Raw genomic sequence first — 17,816 nt, forward strand, 5'->3', positions numbered from 1 at the left:
AGCCCTCCCCTTAAACCTCCGGGTGTCCTTGCATGTGATGTAAACTTTTTTCGTTGTGGAGAGGAGAATCATTCTGAATAATTTAGGCATTTTGCCTGTCGCCAAGAATCAAATGGCTTAATGAGGGCCTCCAAGCATTATTCTATGTCTCTAAGGGTGCCTAAACTTGTGTTAGTTCCTCTAAGCGGATTGCCAAGAGGTTCGTGTGGTAAATTTTTTTAAAGTTATAGCAGAGCGGAGAACCGAACCGGGTACGTTACCCGGTACGCCTGCGCATGCGCACAACCAGTTTTTTCACCTTTGCGCACGCGCAGTAGCGCCGGTCGCCTACCGGGTACCGTACCGGGACCGGTTCTCCGCTCTCGCACACAAGTTTAAGGTGTACTTGCCGCATTTACGTTGGGGAAAGCGCTTTTCACGAAGCTCATGGACGAAGAAGAGCCTGCCTGTATGGTTACGGATCGGCTCCTTCTTCAACGGCTTTTAAACCGTGTTCGCTACCACCCACCTTCTTTTAGTGATACCCCGCTGCTTGCTAAGCGCCCCGCTTCATTTTAATACCCGATTTCCCCAGTTTCATTGATCCGCGGGGCTGTTTAGCCCCATCACCGCCACTGCTGCCTTAGGCCTCGCAGCTATCATGTCGGCGCCGCCGGCGCTACTGCGGCCCCCTGTGCTGGACTTGCAGCCGGCGTCGCTACAGCCTTCTGCGTCTACAACACCAGTCATCACCACGCTGCCCCCATTGACCACGTCTTCGCCGCCACCGACCCAGAATGTGACCGTCCCTCGATCACCGGCGCCAGCCCCCTACGACCACAGTGCTCGTGACTCCTCGCGAACTGATTTTTCGCAAGGAGACCACGACGACGAGGAAATCTACGACGCCGAAATGTCGGCCCCCAACGAAAGTTTGCCACCGCGCCACACCGAGGAGGGCGTTGACGACGACGGAGACGAGGGCTGGATCGTCGCGGGAAGGAGACTACGCCGACGCACCGCACCGAAAGTGGGTGAGCCGGCTTCTGCCTCTCCCGCAGCCTCAAAGCAGCATCAGAGTAGTTCTAGCTTCGCTAGGAAAGTTACCACGCGACTGAGCAAGGCAGCGCGCCTACCCGTGCAGCTACCGCGCGGCGAAACCAAAATTATCCTCCGCCCGAGAGGCGGACTCAACGTAGCTCGCACGGAGGCCAAGCGCCTAATGTTGGCCATCTTTAAGGCCGCGGGGACCACCATGCAAGAGTCGAGTCAGGACACCATTTGCACAAACGCCACACAGAACGTCATTATAGTCAGTACACCCAGCGACGACAGAGCTAAGAGGTACGTACAGATAAAGCAACTCCAGATAGGCAACGCCGAGTACGAAACGTTCGCGTACGTATCGGCCCCCGACGGCACTGTAAAGGGCATTATCAGAGGGATAGATACGTCCGAATCGTATCAGGACTTACAAGCCAACATTGTCAATGCGGCCAACCCACTAGCGCTCGAGGCGCACAGGATAGGTAACACCTCCACAGTGATAGTGGCCTTCGATGGCAGCAAGGTGCCCAACTCCGTCAAGTACGGCGCTATGATAGTCAAATGTAGCCTATATCGCCAACACCACGAGTTCTGCCGTTGCTGCGGCAAGCTAGGACACCGCGCGGACGTATGCCCCAACCCGAAGACCAGGGTATGCCTGGCGTGTGGGAAGCGCGAGCCAGAGCCGAACCACGAGGCCACGTGCAGACCCCATTGCAAACTCTGCGACGGGGCTCACGCAACGGGCGCCACGGGCTGCACGAACCGTTTCAAGCTTCCCCACGTGGTGGCGCAGCGTCGCGGGGAGCGCGCGCAACGACAGAAAGAAGCAGTAAAGCAACAAAAGCAAGCCCCCCCGCGCAAAACGGCGGAGAACTTTCCAGAGCTGCAAAGCGGGAACGCCCCCTTCGTGACACCGCGGGGCCAGAGGGACGGAAACTTTAAGGCAACGACGTCAGCAGCTACGCCAATGTCCGCGTCAACGCGAGCGAGCGGAACAATGGAAAATAGGAGAGTGCAACTGCACCCGCCAACCGAAGTGACGTGGGCGGCGATGACATCGGGAGCGGGAACAATGGGCAAGCCGACCCGCGATGGCAACAACGGCCTCGGACGCGATTCCGCGCTCGAAAGAGAGATACAAAGTGTAAGGCGTGAAAACGCATTACTAAGGGCCCAAATGGAACGCCAAGAGGATACCATCGATGGCAACAACGGCCTCGGACGCGATTCCGCGCTCGAAAGAGAGATACAAAGTGTAAGGCGTGAAAACGCATTACTAAGGGCCCAAATGGAACGCCAAGAGGATACCATCGCGGAGCTGTGCCGCAAGCTCGAGAAAGTGTTCGAGAAATGGCAACCGTCATCGTCGCCGGAGACGAGCACCCCGACATCCTCTCCGGGGAGGACGACGCCACCGACGGCCGCCCGCTCGCGCGTGAGGATACCACTCGAACCGGTCGAGGACGCACAAGACGACGACCCTTCCGCAAACGAAGGCGCAAACGTCGAGGAAATGCACGACGACATGGAAGCCGAGAACGAGCCCGTCAAGAGGAGGCGCGCGCTCAAGTCGAAGGCGCGAGACGACGCGCGGCAACAGTATGTAACGAGGGAAGAGCTCCAAAGCTACCAAGACGCCACCAATAGACAGTTTGATACGCTCAACACCCGGCTATCGGCAGTGGAAGCGGCCCAGGCGGAGATGCTGTCGAGCTTCAAAGCCCGGTCCGACAAGATAGAGAACATGTTAGCGGCCCTGTGCAAGAAGCTCACGTCGCGATCGCGCTCAACAACACCGTCACCCAGACCGTCCCCGTAATGACGACGACGACGACGCAACCGAAACAACACGACCTCCTCGTATGGCAGTGGAACATCAACGGCCTGCGAGGGAGGAAGGCGACGCTCGCGCAATACGTAACGCAAGCGGAACGCCGACCGGACGTGATCTTGCTGCAAGAGACTCACAGCGAACACGCCCCGACACTGCCGGGGTACCGCACCTACGCCCTAGCACACCCCAAGGGCCCGGAACGCGGAGCCCGAGTGAGCGGCGGGGTCTGCACGTTCGTCAAGAAAGGCATAACAAGCCTGGAGCATACGCTCGCGCACACCGCGAACGTCGAGCACCTAACCGTGGAGCTGGTGGTAGGCCGCGGCAGCAAGAAGGAGCACGTCTACGTCACCAACGCATACGCGAAACCCCGGTACGCGCAACAACGATATGGAACAATCGTGGGGAAGCTCAAGCGGCTTGCCGAAGACCACACGACGCTGCTCTGCGGCGACTTTAACGCGCCGCACACGGAATGGGGCTACGGCCACGACACGGCAAAAGGAAAGAGTCTGCTGACGGAAACGCAAGCGGCCGGCTACCACCTCGTCAACGACGTTTCCATCCCGACCAGACACGCCCCGACGTCGGTGCACCGGGACACCAACCCGGACCTCGCCTTCAGTAACAACGCGAAGGTGAAGTGGAGAAACACCACCGAGACGCTCGGCAGCGACCACTGTCTCCTCGAGCTAACCGTTCCGTTAAAAGGCAGGGCGAGCCCCAAACGCACACACAAGCACACAGACTGGAACGCATTCCGGACCAACCTTGCGAACGTACCCAGCGTCATAGACGACATAGAGAGGTGGACGGAGGCGATCCGCCGGGAAGCAAAGAGGGCCACCACCGAGCTCGAAGCCGAGGACGAAGTCAACGAGGTAGACAGCCGGCTCGCGCACCTCATCGAGGCGCGCGACTCGTTGAAACACCGATGGCGAACTCAGAAGCGCAACCGAACGCTTCGCAAGCGCGTGGCGCTCCTTAACAAGGAAATCGAAAAGCACTGCGCAGCGCTCAACCGCCAACGTTGGCACGCCGTATGCCAAGAGGCCGACGGACAGTTACACAAGAGTAGGACTTGGAAGCTGCTGCGCCACCTCCTCGACGAGAGTAAGACCAAAGGGGAGCAGCAGCACGTCCTGGCCCGCACCCTCCTCAAGGCTCGCAGGGAGCTAGGGGACGACGAGGTGCGGCGCAGACTGGACGCTAAGTACCTGCCGGCCACGCCGCCGACTCCGCTACCGGACTACGAGGGCGAGCCCAACGAGGCGCTCGACGCCGACATCGAAGAGTGGGAGGTGCGTGCGGTCCTGCAAAAGCTCAACGGCAAGTCGGCGGCCGGCCCGGACGGCGTGTCCAACAAGGAACTACGAAACCTGAGCGACGAGGCCATCACCGCGCTCACGACGTTCTACAACGCGTGCTGGCGGAGCGGCACCCTACCCCCCAAGTGGAAGGAGGCTCGCACGGTCCTAATACCCAAGCCGGGCAAGCCGCCAGACATCGAGAACCTGCGTCCCATCTCGCTCACGTCGTGTGTGGGCAAGGTGCTGGAGCATGTACTACTTAACCGATGGCAAAGGTATCTCGAGGACGGCGAGCACTATCCCAACACGATGCTCGGCTTCCGTGCGGGCCTCAGCACGCAAGACGCCATGCTGCTTCTCAAGCACGATATTATTGATAATAAGAGATCCGTCGACAACGCCGCCGTCCTGGGCCTGGACCTAAAAGGCGCCTTCGATAACGTTCGCCACGACGCCATACTACGGCAGGTGTCCCGCCTCAACATGGGAAGGAGGACGTTTGCCTACATTAGAGACTTTCTCACGGCACGCACAACGACCATCGTGGCCGGAGACTTAGAACTACCAACGAAAACGTTGGGCAGCGTGGGCACGCCGCAAGGAGCGGTGATCTCTCCGACGCTGTTCAACCTGGTGATGATCGGGGTTGCGGAACGCCTCGGCAGCGCCCCCAACGTCAACCACACAATCTACGCCGACGACATCACCATCTGGGTGCCGGGCGGCAGCGACGGAGAGATCGAAGACTCGCTCCAGTGCGCGGTGAAAGCGGTCGAAGACCAGCTCGAGGGAACGGGGCTGCAATGCTCCCCCGCCAAGTCGGAACTACTAATCCTGAAGGCCCCGCGAAGCCCCAAGAACGGGAAGGCGGCAAACATCCAAGTGCGCACGGGCGACGGGTCGGCCATACCCGAGGTAGAGACCATCAGAGTCCTCGGACTACACATCCACGAACACCGACGCAACGCTCACACCGTCAAGCTACTGCAAATCAAAGCAAGCCGAGCACTCGGCCTCGTCAAGAAGATTGCCAACAGGCACGCCGGCATGAAGGAACGCAGCACGCTGAGGCTGGTCCAGTCGTTCGTCATAAGCCACCTGGCGTACGTGGCCGCCTTTCACAACTGGACCACGGCCGAACGCAATAAGCTCGACGCTCTCATACGCCGGGCATACAAAGCTGCGCTGGGCTTATACACCCACACAAATACACAGAACATGCTCGACTTAGGCTTGCACAACACGCTGAGCGAGATCATAGAGGCGCAAGCAACGGCGCAGATAGCCAGACTGGAAACGACGCGCACGGGCAGGGCCATCCTTGTCGCGGTAGGACACGAAACGAGGCTGCGGGAGAGCAAGAGGCGGCTGCCGCTGGCGCGCGAGGCCCGCGACAGCATCCGCGTCGCACCGATCCCACGGCACATGGATCCAACAGAGAACCATGAGCGTCGCCTGGCCAGGGCTCGCACCCTGGCAGAGACGTACGATGACGACGCCGGCGCCATGTACGTCGACGTGGCCCGATACCCCGACAACCGCCGACATGCCTACACGGCGGCGGTCGTGCAAGCAACCACCGGCAGAGTCGTCGCGGCGTGCAGCGTGCGTGTCGAGACGGCCACGGAGGCGGAGGAAACGGCCATAGCGCTGGCGGCAACCGCCAGAGGATGCACGACGGTGCTAAGTGACTCGAGGGAGGCAATCGCCAATTTCGCAAGGAACCAAGTGTGTGTGAACGCAGTGAGGGTGTGCGGAGCCCTGGACTCGCGGATGCCGATAACCTTGCGATGGTTCCCGGCCCACATGGGCAGCGTGGGACCCGTTCGCAACCGCAACGAGGACGCGGACAGGGCGGCGAGGGCGCTAACCGGACGCCCCGTCGGCCGGCGCGCCGCGTCACCTCGTGCGGCCAAAGAAAACAACGACGCCAGAGACGACAACGACAACGCAGAAGACGAGGGGGTGGAAGAACAGGAGCCCGCCCCGATTACAACGTATGGAGGGGTCCTGGAATGGCACAGGGAGCAACGTAAACGCTATCCTGCGCCGCACCCGGACCTCACCCGGCAGGAGGCGGCGCTCCTCCGACAACTCCAAGTGGGAGCGACGTGGACCCCGGTGTGGGCCGTGCATGTCACGCCCGAACGATACATAACGGACCAGTGTGTGGTGTGCGGGGCCGCGAGGGCGACCATGACCCACATGATGTGGGATTGCAACGACGCGGAAGCGGGAACGAATATACTACCGCCCCATCTCGCGCGTGCGGTGCGAGAGACGGACAAGGACACACAGAAAGCCGCCGCGCAGTTTGCGCTGGCGGCGATCACACGCCAGCAGTCGCGGCCGGCACCCCCCTCCTAGCGAGGGAGTGAGAGCCACCGTGACCTTTTAGCCGGCGAGTAAAGATGTTGTTTCCCCCCCCCCCTCACGAAGCTCATGTGAGGCCCTTCCGAGCCACCATCGTTCTGTTTTTTTTTTTTTCCGGAATCTGTATACAGAGTGGCAGCCACTGGAGTACGCAGGGGGTGGAAGGGGGCGAGGGGCCGCCCCCACACCCCAAAAATGTTTGCACAGGGGTGACTTTCAAGGCTGGATCAACCATTTGCCATTTTTGGTTTTCGGCTTCGTGTGTTTTTTTAATATTATTTACTAATTTTGTTCGTTTGAAGTTCGGTAATTCTTGTTTGTTATTATTTTCTCCGTTTTTTATGTGGACACTAGGCCCCTTCGATGCAAAAAATCCTGCGTACGCCACTGGCAGCAACACGCGGTTGGAAAGAGTAAAAGGGAGTTTCCGTTGTTACGGCCCGTTTATTGAGTTTTGGACTGCCCGCGAACTGCCTACGACGGCAAGTCCTATTTGAGGTTACTGCTCGAACCGCCCGCACCGCCCGTTGGCTGCTCAAGACGGCCCCGGGAGCGCGGACTTAGTGGCAGCAGCGCTCCTGCTGGGAAAACCAGGAGGAAAACCTGCACTTCGCGCTGCTTGTTTCAAGTACTTGCAATCACTTCGACTACATCGAACCAGAGTAATCTGCATCAAACTGCGCAACGCTTCGCATAGCGCGCTTACAATCCCGTTACCAGTGCTCTGCCGTGCGCGTTACCCTAAACTTTTCTAACGGTAGCTGGTGTTGTATCACTACCTTTAACGCTCTCAAAAAGGCGCTCATAAACAACAAAACAGCAAGGTACAAGCGTTGAAAATAATACATGCAGAAAATCGATTATTATATGGTCCCGGAGAGCCACAGTTTCGTAACTGCACTTAACAACACTTTGACCATTATTTAAAGCTTCTGATTTCATTTGATGATATGAATAACGTTCGTAGGCGCTATTACACTGTTTAAAAGTTACGTAGGTTCAGGAAGAGCGTTTTTGAACGAGACCAACTGAATGCCGCTGCCGCGACTGAATAGAATGTCATCAGTCCAATCGTCATCGCAGCAAGCAATATATTTTTGACTCGTAAGTGTACATAAGTAGATGAGATTCGCATTTCGTTGTATTGATATTAGAGAGCTTGAAACAGATGCACGGCATGCGCTCGTTGTTTGTGTGGATGGCATGGGTTGTACGTGACGCTTGCGGTCGGAGCTGCTCGCCGTGCCCGATATTTGACTCGCAGGCACGGCTGTAGGCGTAAAAAAAATTTTCAGGCTAAAAAAAGACCCTCTTTGTTCTCGGCAAAATTTGTGTTTTCGGATCGCATGCGGTCGTATATCGCTATGAAAACATAGATCTGGCGCATCATTTTTGAACGCGCGCTGGCGGCGGGCGCGTGCGAGCGCTTTCGTTAGCGTCGCGATAACATCGCGCGACGCCTCGGGATGGACCCTGTGGTCAGTTGGTGTGGTCAGTCATTAGCGATCTAAATTAATATCGACGTTTAAAGCGTCGCATTCGCGCTGTTATTAATGCACGTTCGCAGTATCGTTCGGTTTCGGACTTGGTTTCGTTTCGTGTGCCGTGCTTCGTCGTGCTCGGTAGAAGCACTACGCCTCGAAAATCAGTCATGCTGAACGGGGGGCTCAGGTGCGAATGTCCATTTTGCGCCTGCGTTGGACCGCCGCGCCTGTCGCTGGCGTGAAGAATGCGGCGCTCGCTGTAGTTACGTGCACCACGGGTTCCCGATCGCGTGGTTTCGCATGCACTAACGGCAATCTTTGCTTCGTGAAACTTGATTACTGGCGTGATGTGTCGGTTTTACGTGTGGAAACGAAGCGTTGGAGGTGCTATATGATATCCGATGACGCGTAACTTGCTTCCGTGCGTCTGTGATTAGAAGTTAAACCGTCCGACTTTGGTCAGGTGAGTGTTACGATCAGTTTGTGTGCGGTAAGAGTTTGAAATGAAAGGGCATTGCAGTCCCGCGCGGCGAAGGTAAACGTTTTGTACCGCTTGCGCGGTTGGAATATCGGAGCTTGCTTTAGCAGTGCTGCGGGAATTATATTTTTCGTTTTGCTCAAGTTTGGTATCGGAGGTGGTTCTGCGACCACAAAATGTGATTGCGATCTACTGTAGATTATATTATACGCGAACAAGACGAAATATAACAGAAAAATGCGACTTCTTTCGCCACCGACAGGTCGGACTTTTGCAATAATTTTCACTGTCGTCAGTCGCCGTGCCACGAATGCGCGTGTTATGGCTAGCCATGTATTGCGGACCCTTTTATATTATAGCTGTTCCATAAATCAGCCTAAAAAACGAACAAAAGTTTGTTAATTCGAGCGATATTGGAGCAAGCTGACATGGAAGCAAGTTTGAATAGCACTTTTTAATTGAGACTCGCCCGAGGTTATGCACATTTGTCATTTTCCCCTCCATTTTTCTTCCTCGTTTCGACGCAGAGGCAGCTGCACCTGAGGCAGCCAGAATGACCTTGCAATACGTCTGCCCCCTGTGCCCTTACGAGACACGGTCACGTGGCATACTCTACCGACATTTGCTCATCCACACCGGCGTGAAGCCGTACTGCTGCGAGCACTGCGGCCGCCGTTATGCCTTGCCCGAGACGCTACTCGAGCACATGGCGGAACACCGCAAGGACCCGCCGTACCACTGCGGCCGCTGCACCATGGCCCTCGACCACTTCTCCGAGTACCTTAGGCACCAGGTGTACCACATGCTCAAGAGCATCCACCGGTGCTCCTTCTGCGGCGAGGGGTTCGTCTGGAAGCAGGCCCTCAAGCACCACTCTAAGACCCACAAGGAAGGCAGGCACCTCTTCTACATGTTCTTCCGGAAGACCGCCGCAAACAGCAGGCGGACGTCGCGGTACCAGGACGAAAACGACATGCCCCTGGACCTCAAGATGAAGGGTCCCATCACTCAGATGGGCAAGGAATCTCGGGAGTGCTCTCTCGAGCAAAAAACGGGCAACGGCCTCAACAGGCTGGCCGGCCAGGACAGGACTCTTGGTCTCCTCCGGCAACCGCCGATGCAGCCGACCCCGTTCGGCAACCTCTTGACACCCGGTTGCCCCTCGCTCCTGGACAGCTACTTCAAGTTCTACATGTACCCGCACCTGAACCCGCCGATGCCTTACCAGAACGGCGCGAGCGTCCTGTCGTCACCCGTGCTTCGCTCGTCCCCCAACGGCCACGACGGCGACGAGGAGGCCCTGGTGATGACCGAGGCGGGCCTCTACGTTTGCCGGGTGTGCGGCTGGCAGTTCGCCAAGGTGAGCCACCTGACGGCCCACATGTACGTCCACACGGGCCGCCGGCTGCACAACTGCGACGTGTGCAGCAAGAGCTTCACGCGCAAGGGCTCGCTCAAGCTCCACCGGCTGCAGCACCTCGAGGAGAAGCCGCACCAGTGTGACATCTGCCACAAGACCTTCCTGCAGGCCCGCTACCTCCGCGCCCACCTGCTCGTCCACCGTCGACAGGAGGCCACTTCCGTGAGGCCTCCTCCAGAACCCGAGCCGCCCCTGGTCCCCAAGGACCTGCCCGCCGCCTCGATTTCTGCATTTCACGCCTCCTCCTTCCACAACCCCTTGCGCACGACCCCGGATAGTATTGGGCCCGCGAACGAGCCGGAGTCGGCCGAGTCTCCGGACGAGCCGTCCGGCCACGCGTCGGCCGCCCACCGGTGCCCGGTGTGCCAGAAGGGGTTCTCGCAGCCGTACAAGCTGCGGCGCCACCTGGTGATCCACGCCAGCCCCCGCATCCACCAGTGCAACATCTGCCAGAAGGTGCTGCCCTCGGTGACGGAGCTGCGAAGCCACAAGAAGTCGCACGGGCGCGCGCGGCTGCACTGCTGCGACTACTGCAAGAAGGACTTCTCGTGCTCATCCACTCTGCGGCGCCACGTGCGCATCCACACGGGCGAGAAGCCGTACCAGTGCGAGGTGTGCCTCAAGCGCTTCTCCGACCTGTCCAACAAGAACTGCCACATGCGCACGCACACGGGCGAGAAGCCCCACCGCTGCCAGCTGTGCGGCATGCGCTTCTCCCTCAAGAACGCCCTCAACTGCCACATGCGCAACCATGTCGGCCTCTAACCGGCAGTGGCGCGGCACAGGATCTCTCCCACCCAGTGCAGTAGGGGTTACCGCGATAGAGGGCCGAGCAGCAGTGTGCAGGCTGTACGGGGACCTTGCGGCCAGCGCCCTGGCTCTGACTGGCTCACAATGCTCTCTCGTGTGTCTAGGGGACTCGTGCGTAGGGGATGGGGTTTCATACGTCAGGACGTAAAGTAAAGGCGCGGTACACTCCCAGTATGACAAACTTGGTTGAGACGAATTCTCGGTGAAGGTAGACAAACTCTTCAGCTCTCTTCTGACAAACAATGCAAAACGAATTTCCAATATGATAAACAAATCGAAACCACCGGGGCGGTGGTTTCGAATATTCAGTGTCATATTTCTCAATAGGATGCAATTTGGCAACTTTACCAAAAGATGGGGGTGTATGCAAAAAAAATTTGTTGGTACCTGTATTACAGACGTTGTCATCATTGTTACAATCCTGATCACAATGGGATCACAATCCAAATGTAACAAAGATCCCGCTTCTCATGATGAGACGGGTGAATCATAATGCTCCCGCCGCGGTGGCTCAGTGGCTAAGGCGTTGCGCTGCTGAGCACGAGGTCGCGGGTTCGATTCCCGGCCGCGGCGGCCGCTTTTCTGATGGAGGCGAAAAGCAAAAACGCCCGTGTGTACGAGATTTCGGCGCACGTTAAAGATCCCCAGGTGGTCAAAATTAATCCGGAGCCCTCCACTACGGCGCGCCTCATCGCCTGCGTTGCGTCGGCGCGTTAAACCCTACAATCAATCAATCAATAATGCTCCCTTTTAACATGAGGAGCAGGATTGACAAACAGGATCGTCATGGGCTTCTCATGAAGGAGAAGCCTTGCCTAAGTGTACAGAGAGCTAAAATTATTGGACAAGTACTCTAGAAACGCTTCCAGTCCTAAAATAGCCCGGATTCGCATCCTGATTATAGGCAATGGCTGTATTTTATTTTTAACAGCAGAGCTGGTTAAGCTTTTAGTTCCACTGTCGAGTGTTACCAGAAAAAAATACCAAGAAAAAATACCAAGCTCACGTGAGCATGCGCCTTATGAGGAGCTATGCTTGCGCATGGGCTTGCACCACATGAGGAGCTCAAAAAAAAGGAAAAAAATACTGAGTGCGGATATGAATGCACCTCGTAAGGATTGCCTAGCGTCGGCTAGCTCAACCTTCGAGAGCATTCTGCCCAGCATTCGTGACGTGATCTCTTGCCTGCTGTTGTTCTTGCCAGTTCACATGCATTCGCGCCTGAAGTGGGGAGCACAGACACTGAGTTCGCGCTACAGACGCAACGTTTGCGAAGCCGGTGGCCGCGGGTTCTAGCGCCGCGGTCCACTTTGGAAGAGATGTGAAAACCTACTGACAAAACGGTCCGAGCCTGCCAGTCATTAAGAACTTTCAGCGGCAAATTCGGAAATTCATGTGATGTGCAACAGCCGGGTCTCCGACGAAGGGAAAGGGGCCACCAGCTCTGCTGTTTCTCCACCCTTGCACCACCAGTGCAAGCTGCGCCAATTTTCTTTTCACCTTCACAGAAATCTTGCAGATCCGCACAGGCACTCTGCCCTGTTTCGGCACCTCGTCCAGTGATAGCAAAACAGATTAACATAAAATACCTGGCGCAACATGATCAGCCGTTCAGGCAGCACTCGAGGAGCATTTTGAGCGGGCTAGCAGCCGGGGTGTTCGCAGCGAGACCTGCGGTGCTTCCATGAGCGAACCCGATGGTATGGGGGAGAGGGCCCACATGCCTTGCGTGTGTTGTCACGTTCATGTGGTGGGATGCGCACGTGGCATTTACTCCTCCGAGTGAAAGGTGGCCTGGCGATTCATCTTTTTTTTCTTTGTACCTGAGGAAATGTGCAAGGCACCTGGTCATTTTTATTTCTCACTTGTTGTGACACGCCCTGTGACCTCTTTTTTTTTTTTGTCCGTTCGATGACAATTTTTTAGAACTGCAAGTTTGTTGTTTCATGCTCTTATTTAACCTCCTGATGTGCAAAGCGTGAGGTTTGTGGCTCAAGGAGTAACTTGCACGCAGGATTATGTACGGTTTGTACAATTCTGTTGCTTGTTGGGCGAAGCCTAAATCTACTCTGCCGCTCAGTGGACAGCCTAGCTCATTTTGGGGAAACATTTTTTTTTGCATTTGTTACAGTGATGTTGCATCACTTCACGTCCGTTTTGTTGGCTTGTTAAAATACTCATGCTTTCGAAGTAAAGCAGCACAAAACACTGATCATGGGATGGGTTCACAATGGCGCGGACAGACTGCATCAAAATATGTACGTCTTCATGACTTGTTTATTGTTCATGCACCTCGTACCAGGAGAGGGCCATCTTGCATGGTGCTGCAGTGAAAATTTTGAAATTTTGTGAAATGCGGACTAAGAGCGTGTTTATTAGGACTTGGAGCTTGGCACCTCACGCCTTGGCACCTCACTGCCAATTTTGACACAGGCTAGTTCTTATGCTTGAGTTTTTCTGTAGCATTGGACCGCTAATACAAAGCTACCAGTAGATGAATGCTTGAAAGAATTCCGATCTGGCTATTGGCTCGTTTTACTGTAATAGCAGCAGATGAACAGTTACTTGGGGCTGAGTTTAGTCATTCAACTTTCTAATCAAGTCTTATTTTGCGTATGCTGGTGGAGTGAAATTCTTCTTCAGAAAGCTGCCTTTTGCCTGGTCTCATTTATTATGAGTGTGACTTTGTAAACGTCAGCATCACAGCTGTTGCTAAGCCTCAACTTAGCTGGTTGCATTTGAACTGTTCCTGGTACAAAAGATGTGCGTGACACTTTTTAATTTGTGAGTGTTCCCATTTCTTTTTTGCGAGTTCTCTGAGGGGACTCGTGTATGTACAGAGTTTGAGTTTTGCTTTGGTAATTGTGATTTTTCCTTCATCCTGCCTCAGGCCATGTGCAGGGGCGAAGTTACTCACTAAGCTTTGTTATGACCTGCCGTGCTCCCGACGTAAAAACAGGGTTTCACTTTACATTTTTTTGCTTTTGTAAGTGTGTGTTTGTTTCGTAGTGTGTGACAACCTGCACCCTGTGATGGTTACAACGTGTTGCAGGTTGTGCATTACTTTTGCGTTTGAACCTCTTGTTTGCGTGAAGGTTCTTGACGTATCGGTAACTCATCGTAGGTTTATTTGTTCAACGTTCAGAATCGATTTACTGGGCTTGCTGATAAACCGGTTGTTAGTGTAGCTTTCTGTTGGCAACAAAATGCTTCGCTGTTTATCTCTCTCTTTTGACAAGGTACCGTTCTCGGGTGGCATGGGCTGCCACGAGGTATTTTTTGTGGGATTCTTCTTGCTTTGTTGAGTGTGAACAGAGGAAGATGTAGTAGTTTGTTTGAAACTGTTCCTTTTAGCTAATCCTGCTTTGGAATTCATTGCTTCTTGCCGTCTTAGTTCCGTGTCGCTACCAGGTGATCGATACCCGTGACAGGAGGCTACAATTTATCCCTTACGGAACCGGCGCTCTCCAAACTGTGAGCTGTGCTACACATGACCCGTTGTTTCTTGGTAAAACCACTATGCAGCCGTTGAGGCAAAGAGAAAGAGAGCGAAAGAGAGTGCTCTCCTGTATCCAATAGCCGCATTATCCCATAGTGTGGGTGCGGGGGTGTAAAAATGCTGTTTCAGACGTCTCACGAAATGTACACAGTGTAAATAGCGATCGACGCCTCAAACGGCGTCGCGACAGGCTGCATTTAAATCTGTCGTGCGTCCCGAAGCTGGCGCCCAAAGTCTTCTGCTACCTCAGCTGATCATTGTCGTCTCTGTAGCGAGCAGCTCAGTCTGACTGTGTAGTGTCATCAGTCTAGACTATCTCGGCATTGGTGGTTGTCACGCTCGCCTTTTTTGTTTGTTCGTTTTCTTGACGAGGCGGTTTTTCTGCGTGTACGTGCTGTGTGTTGTGTTGTTGCTATGACCGCCGCCTAGACGGTGTGATGCTTTTCGGCAAGCATTGTACTGAGCTTGTAAAGAAGATGGGCATTGCTGCAGTTGGGTATTATATTGCGGAGAGTGCAACGTCTGCGTTACGTATGTATTACTTTTGTTGTGTGTATCCTTAGCCCTTGCTAAGTCACGGGGTTGTGGGCCGTGTGAAATTTGAGAGGTGATTTCGTGATGTCGCTTCAATAAAACGCTGTATTGGTGTGTTTATTACGATGCCTTTTGCGCTGGGCAGCTAAATTTTGTGGAGATCTCATTTGCTGAAGTATCTAAGCAAATTACGGAAGTGCTTGCCGTAAAACACTTTTATCGTTTGCAGCCTGTTCTCAGCTCCTCATTGGGAATTGAGCCAGTGGTTGTGCAAAGTCATTGTTGCAATTCTGGGACTTTGATCACGAGTAAGAGCTAGAAAAATCTTGAATTGTGTCATGAATGAGTGACGTATTTACAAAGACAGCAGAAACAGCACACTGAAGGACAACAAAGGATAACAGGATGATGTGCTGGTCCTGTTGTCCTTACTTGTAACATCCATTGTGCCGTTTCTGCTGTCTTTGAAGATGTACCAACCAGCTCAAATTTCTCCCGTGTTGGAGACATCTTCGCGCCTATAAGTACTCAAACTTCAAGTTTTTTTTTCTTGTGCCTAGTTTTCAATTAATGTTTAGGGCAATGTATTTAGGGATCTATTTGAATGTACGATGCAACATTTGTTAGGGTCTGAACTCAGACTGAAAAAGTGGTAAATTTATGCAGTCCCTAAAAATCGCCCTCAATTAAAGGTTCTAAATCTAGAATATAACAAAACCAATTGTTTTGTTGAGCTGGGTAAGGGTTATTTTGGACTTGGCCAGGCACTATGCATATAGCTTAAAAGTCTGCACACAAAACCTCTATGCGACTCTCTCTTTTTTATCTTTCACTGCATTTCACTGTAGTGCAAAGGGCAACGGAAGTTGTGCAGAATTATTTTGTGCGTGTGCAATGCATTTCCTTTGGTGACGGCTTCAATGACTTGGGAGTCATTGTGAGTTCTCTGTAAATAGTCAGTGTTCTTTAAGATGGGAAATATCTATAGCTACCTCAGGTCGTTAACCGGCCACCGTTGAAAACGTCCAATGAGCCGTGCCACCAAGTGTTCGGCTGCATTTCTCTAGAGTACCGATGTACGGCACATGTTTGGTATCGCACTTTTTAGTGTCTGGGGTCGTCTGCTCACTGCGCTCGATGTTCGGTTGATGAAATTTCAATTTTTTGTGGGTCTTTATTGCATTTATGTTTTCAGATTGCCATTCACTGGTATTTTGGATCACAAAGTGTGTACCACTTAATGAAACGAGCAGACAAGAGGAGTGTACGTGGCATTGAGTGGTAAAATGGATAAATAAATTTCGATAACCATTTATTTGTGACAATGCGCTTACTTGTATGCTTTGGTTTTATACGTAGCAAGGTATGCGCTGACGCGTTGTGCTCAAGAAAGCTTTCATTGGTTGTGGACTTTTTGAATGACTCAGCAAAAAGGGGTTGTTGATGCATTTGAATTTTTGGTCAGATATACCATGCGTTGACTTTTTTTCCCCTCTATAAAGTTGTGATTGCTTCAGTGAACTTGTTGGTTGAAATGGCATTGTTCTATTGTTTAATTTTAGTGATCTCGACGTGTTGTGTGTACTTTTGCGGAAGAAATATGCAAGAAGAGGGTAATTTTTTTCCCCCATATATGTTGCTTGCATGTCTCTTTATATCTATTTCAGGGACGTGAGATGTGACATATCATTGAGCGTAAGCTTCCCAAATTGTTTCTTTTTGTTGTTAAATTTATTGTGAAAAACAAGTAACGATCAAAGTTTTCTTCGTGATACTTTCCTGGGCTATTCAACATGCCTTCACGATGTTTGACCTATTTTGCCTTACGCTTCCTTGCAATTTGTGCTCGGGTGGTTCAAAGTGCTGTACGGACTGTCCTTGTGAAAGAAAGGTTGTTTTAGGAAGAGAGTGAAAGTGTACCGGGTTAGAATATGCTCAGTGTAACATAGTGTCACTTCGAAAATAAAGCGTCAAAGTAAGCATGGGTGCAAGTGTTCCTTGTTTTATCTATCACACATGAGGGGGCATATGTTGATTGGCTCTCGATTCTCAAGTGAGTTTAGTATGCTGCAGTCTCTATAGCCACAAAAAATTTAACGGTGGTCTGGCCACCGTGTTTGTTACCACAGTGTTTGTAACATGACAGTATGGTCAAAAAAAGAAATTGGAGGAGCCGTTCCACCCTGCAAAAGTGAATGGCCAGTGAATATGTGTAGTACCATTACTCATGCTTATTGAAAACGTACATAAATCTGATTCGCAATGTTTTATTTTGTATTAATGGCAGTGACAATGGATTTGTGGTCACTATGGCACATTGGTTCGGCCACAACTGCTGCTACATTCTTTGCCAAAACCAAATCTATACACATTCTGTTATGTCTGGTTGGCTGAAAAATCGCAGGAACCATGTCTTGTTTGTTTTTAGAAACTTTTGGAAACCGACTAAAGTAACGGGTATGTGACAGTCCTGGTTCACCGATGCAAATTGATTGAGACTGAAATTCTCATTGTTCGTTCTGGAGTGACCCGGGGTTATGTGGACTAAAGGTCAAGACTCCATCACTCGTCTGTATGCCACATACATGCACACATACCTGTGACAAGTTTCTCCGCTGATAGTCATCAGTGACTTCAATGTGGATGTCTCCCACCATTTGAACTGATTAATCCAGTCAACATCCATTTGCTTCAGGGAGAGACCAATGCCACCGACTGTGAGGACGTATGTGGTTGTACAGATGAAAGTACGGAATCAGCCTTCGCCGTACACATATCCCCAAATACTCCTAAAACTGATATCGAGTCCTTAGTGTGCACACACTTTGTTTGGGTGAAATGTGAGGAACGCATTCCAGTAATAGTTGTCGGTGCCTTTTCTTTACAAGCCTCCAAACCAGACAATAAGTTGGGCACCTAGTTTATGTTGGAAGAGTCTTATTTGAAAAGGCCAGCATTCCTAGCACGGTGCATAGAGCCTTCATTAATTCTTTGTTATTCTTCCACAAGAGCATGTGGCGCGTGTGGCCGGGTGCCGAGTTCTGG

The 17,816-nt window shown here is 52.9% G+C and overlaps 2 protein-coding genes across 3 annotated transcripts in view; one reads left to right on the forward strand and one right to left on the reverse strand.

The window, feature by feature from the left end:
• LOC144151330 (procathepsin L-like) overlaps positions 1 to 17,816 on the reverse strand; it is a 217,570-nt gene that overhangs the window by 60,544 nt on the left and 139,210 nt on the right. The gene's annotated exons all lie outside the window — the stretch shown is intronic.
• LOC144152721 (uncharacterized) lies at positions 7,582 to 16,750 on the forward strand. Of its 2 annotated transcripts, none has more exons than XM_077684129.1 (2): positions 7,582 to 7,650; positions 9,036 to 16,750. In XM_077684129.1, the coding sequence occupies exon 2, from the start codon at positions 9,062 to 9,064 to the stop codon at positions 10,691 to 10,693; it is 1,632 nt and encodes a 543-aa protein (XP_077540255.1). In that variant the 5' UTR covers positions 7,582 to 7,650; positions 9,036 to 9,061; the 3' UTR covers positions 10,694 to 16,750. The 2 variants fall into 2 exon arrangements, with proteins under 2 accessions (XP_077540255.1, XP_077540254.1); XM_077684128.1 differs by lacking the exon at positions 7,582 to 7,650 and adding an exon at positions 7,667 to 8,493.

Source organism: Haemaphysalis longicornis, unplaced genomic scaffold (genome assembly GCF_048455015.1).
Source record: "Haemaphysalis longicornis isolate Haplotype H1 unplaced genomic scaffold, Haemaphysalis longicornis Haplotype H1 scaffold_9, whole genome shotgun sequence".
Lineage (NCBI taxonomy): Eukaryota > Metazoa > Arthropoda > Arachnida > Ixodida > Ixodidae > Haemaphysalis > Haemaphysalis longicornis.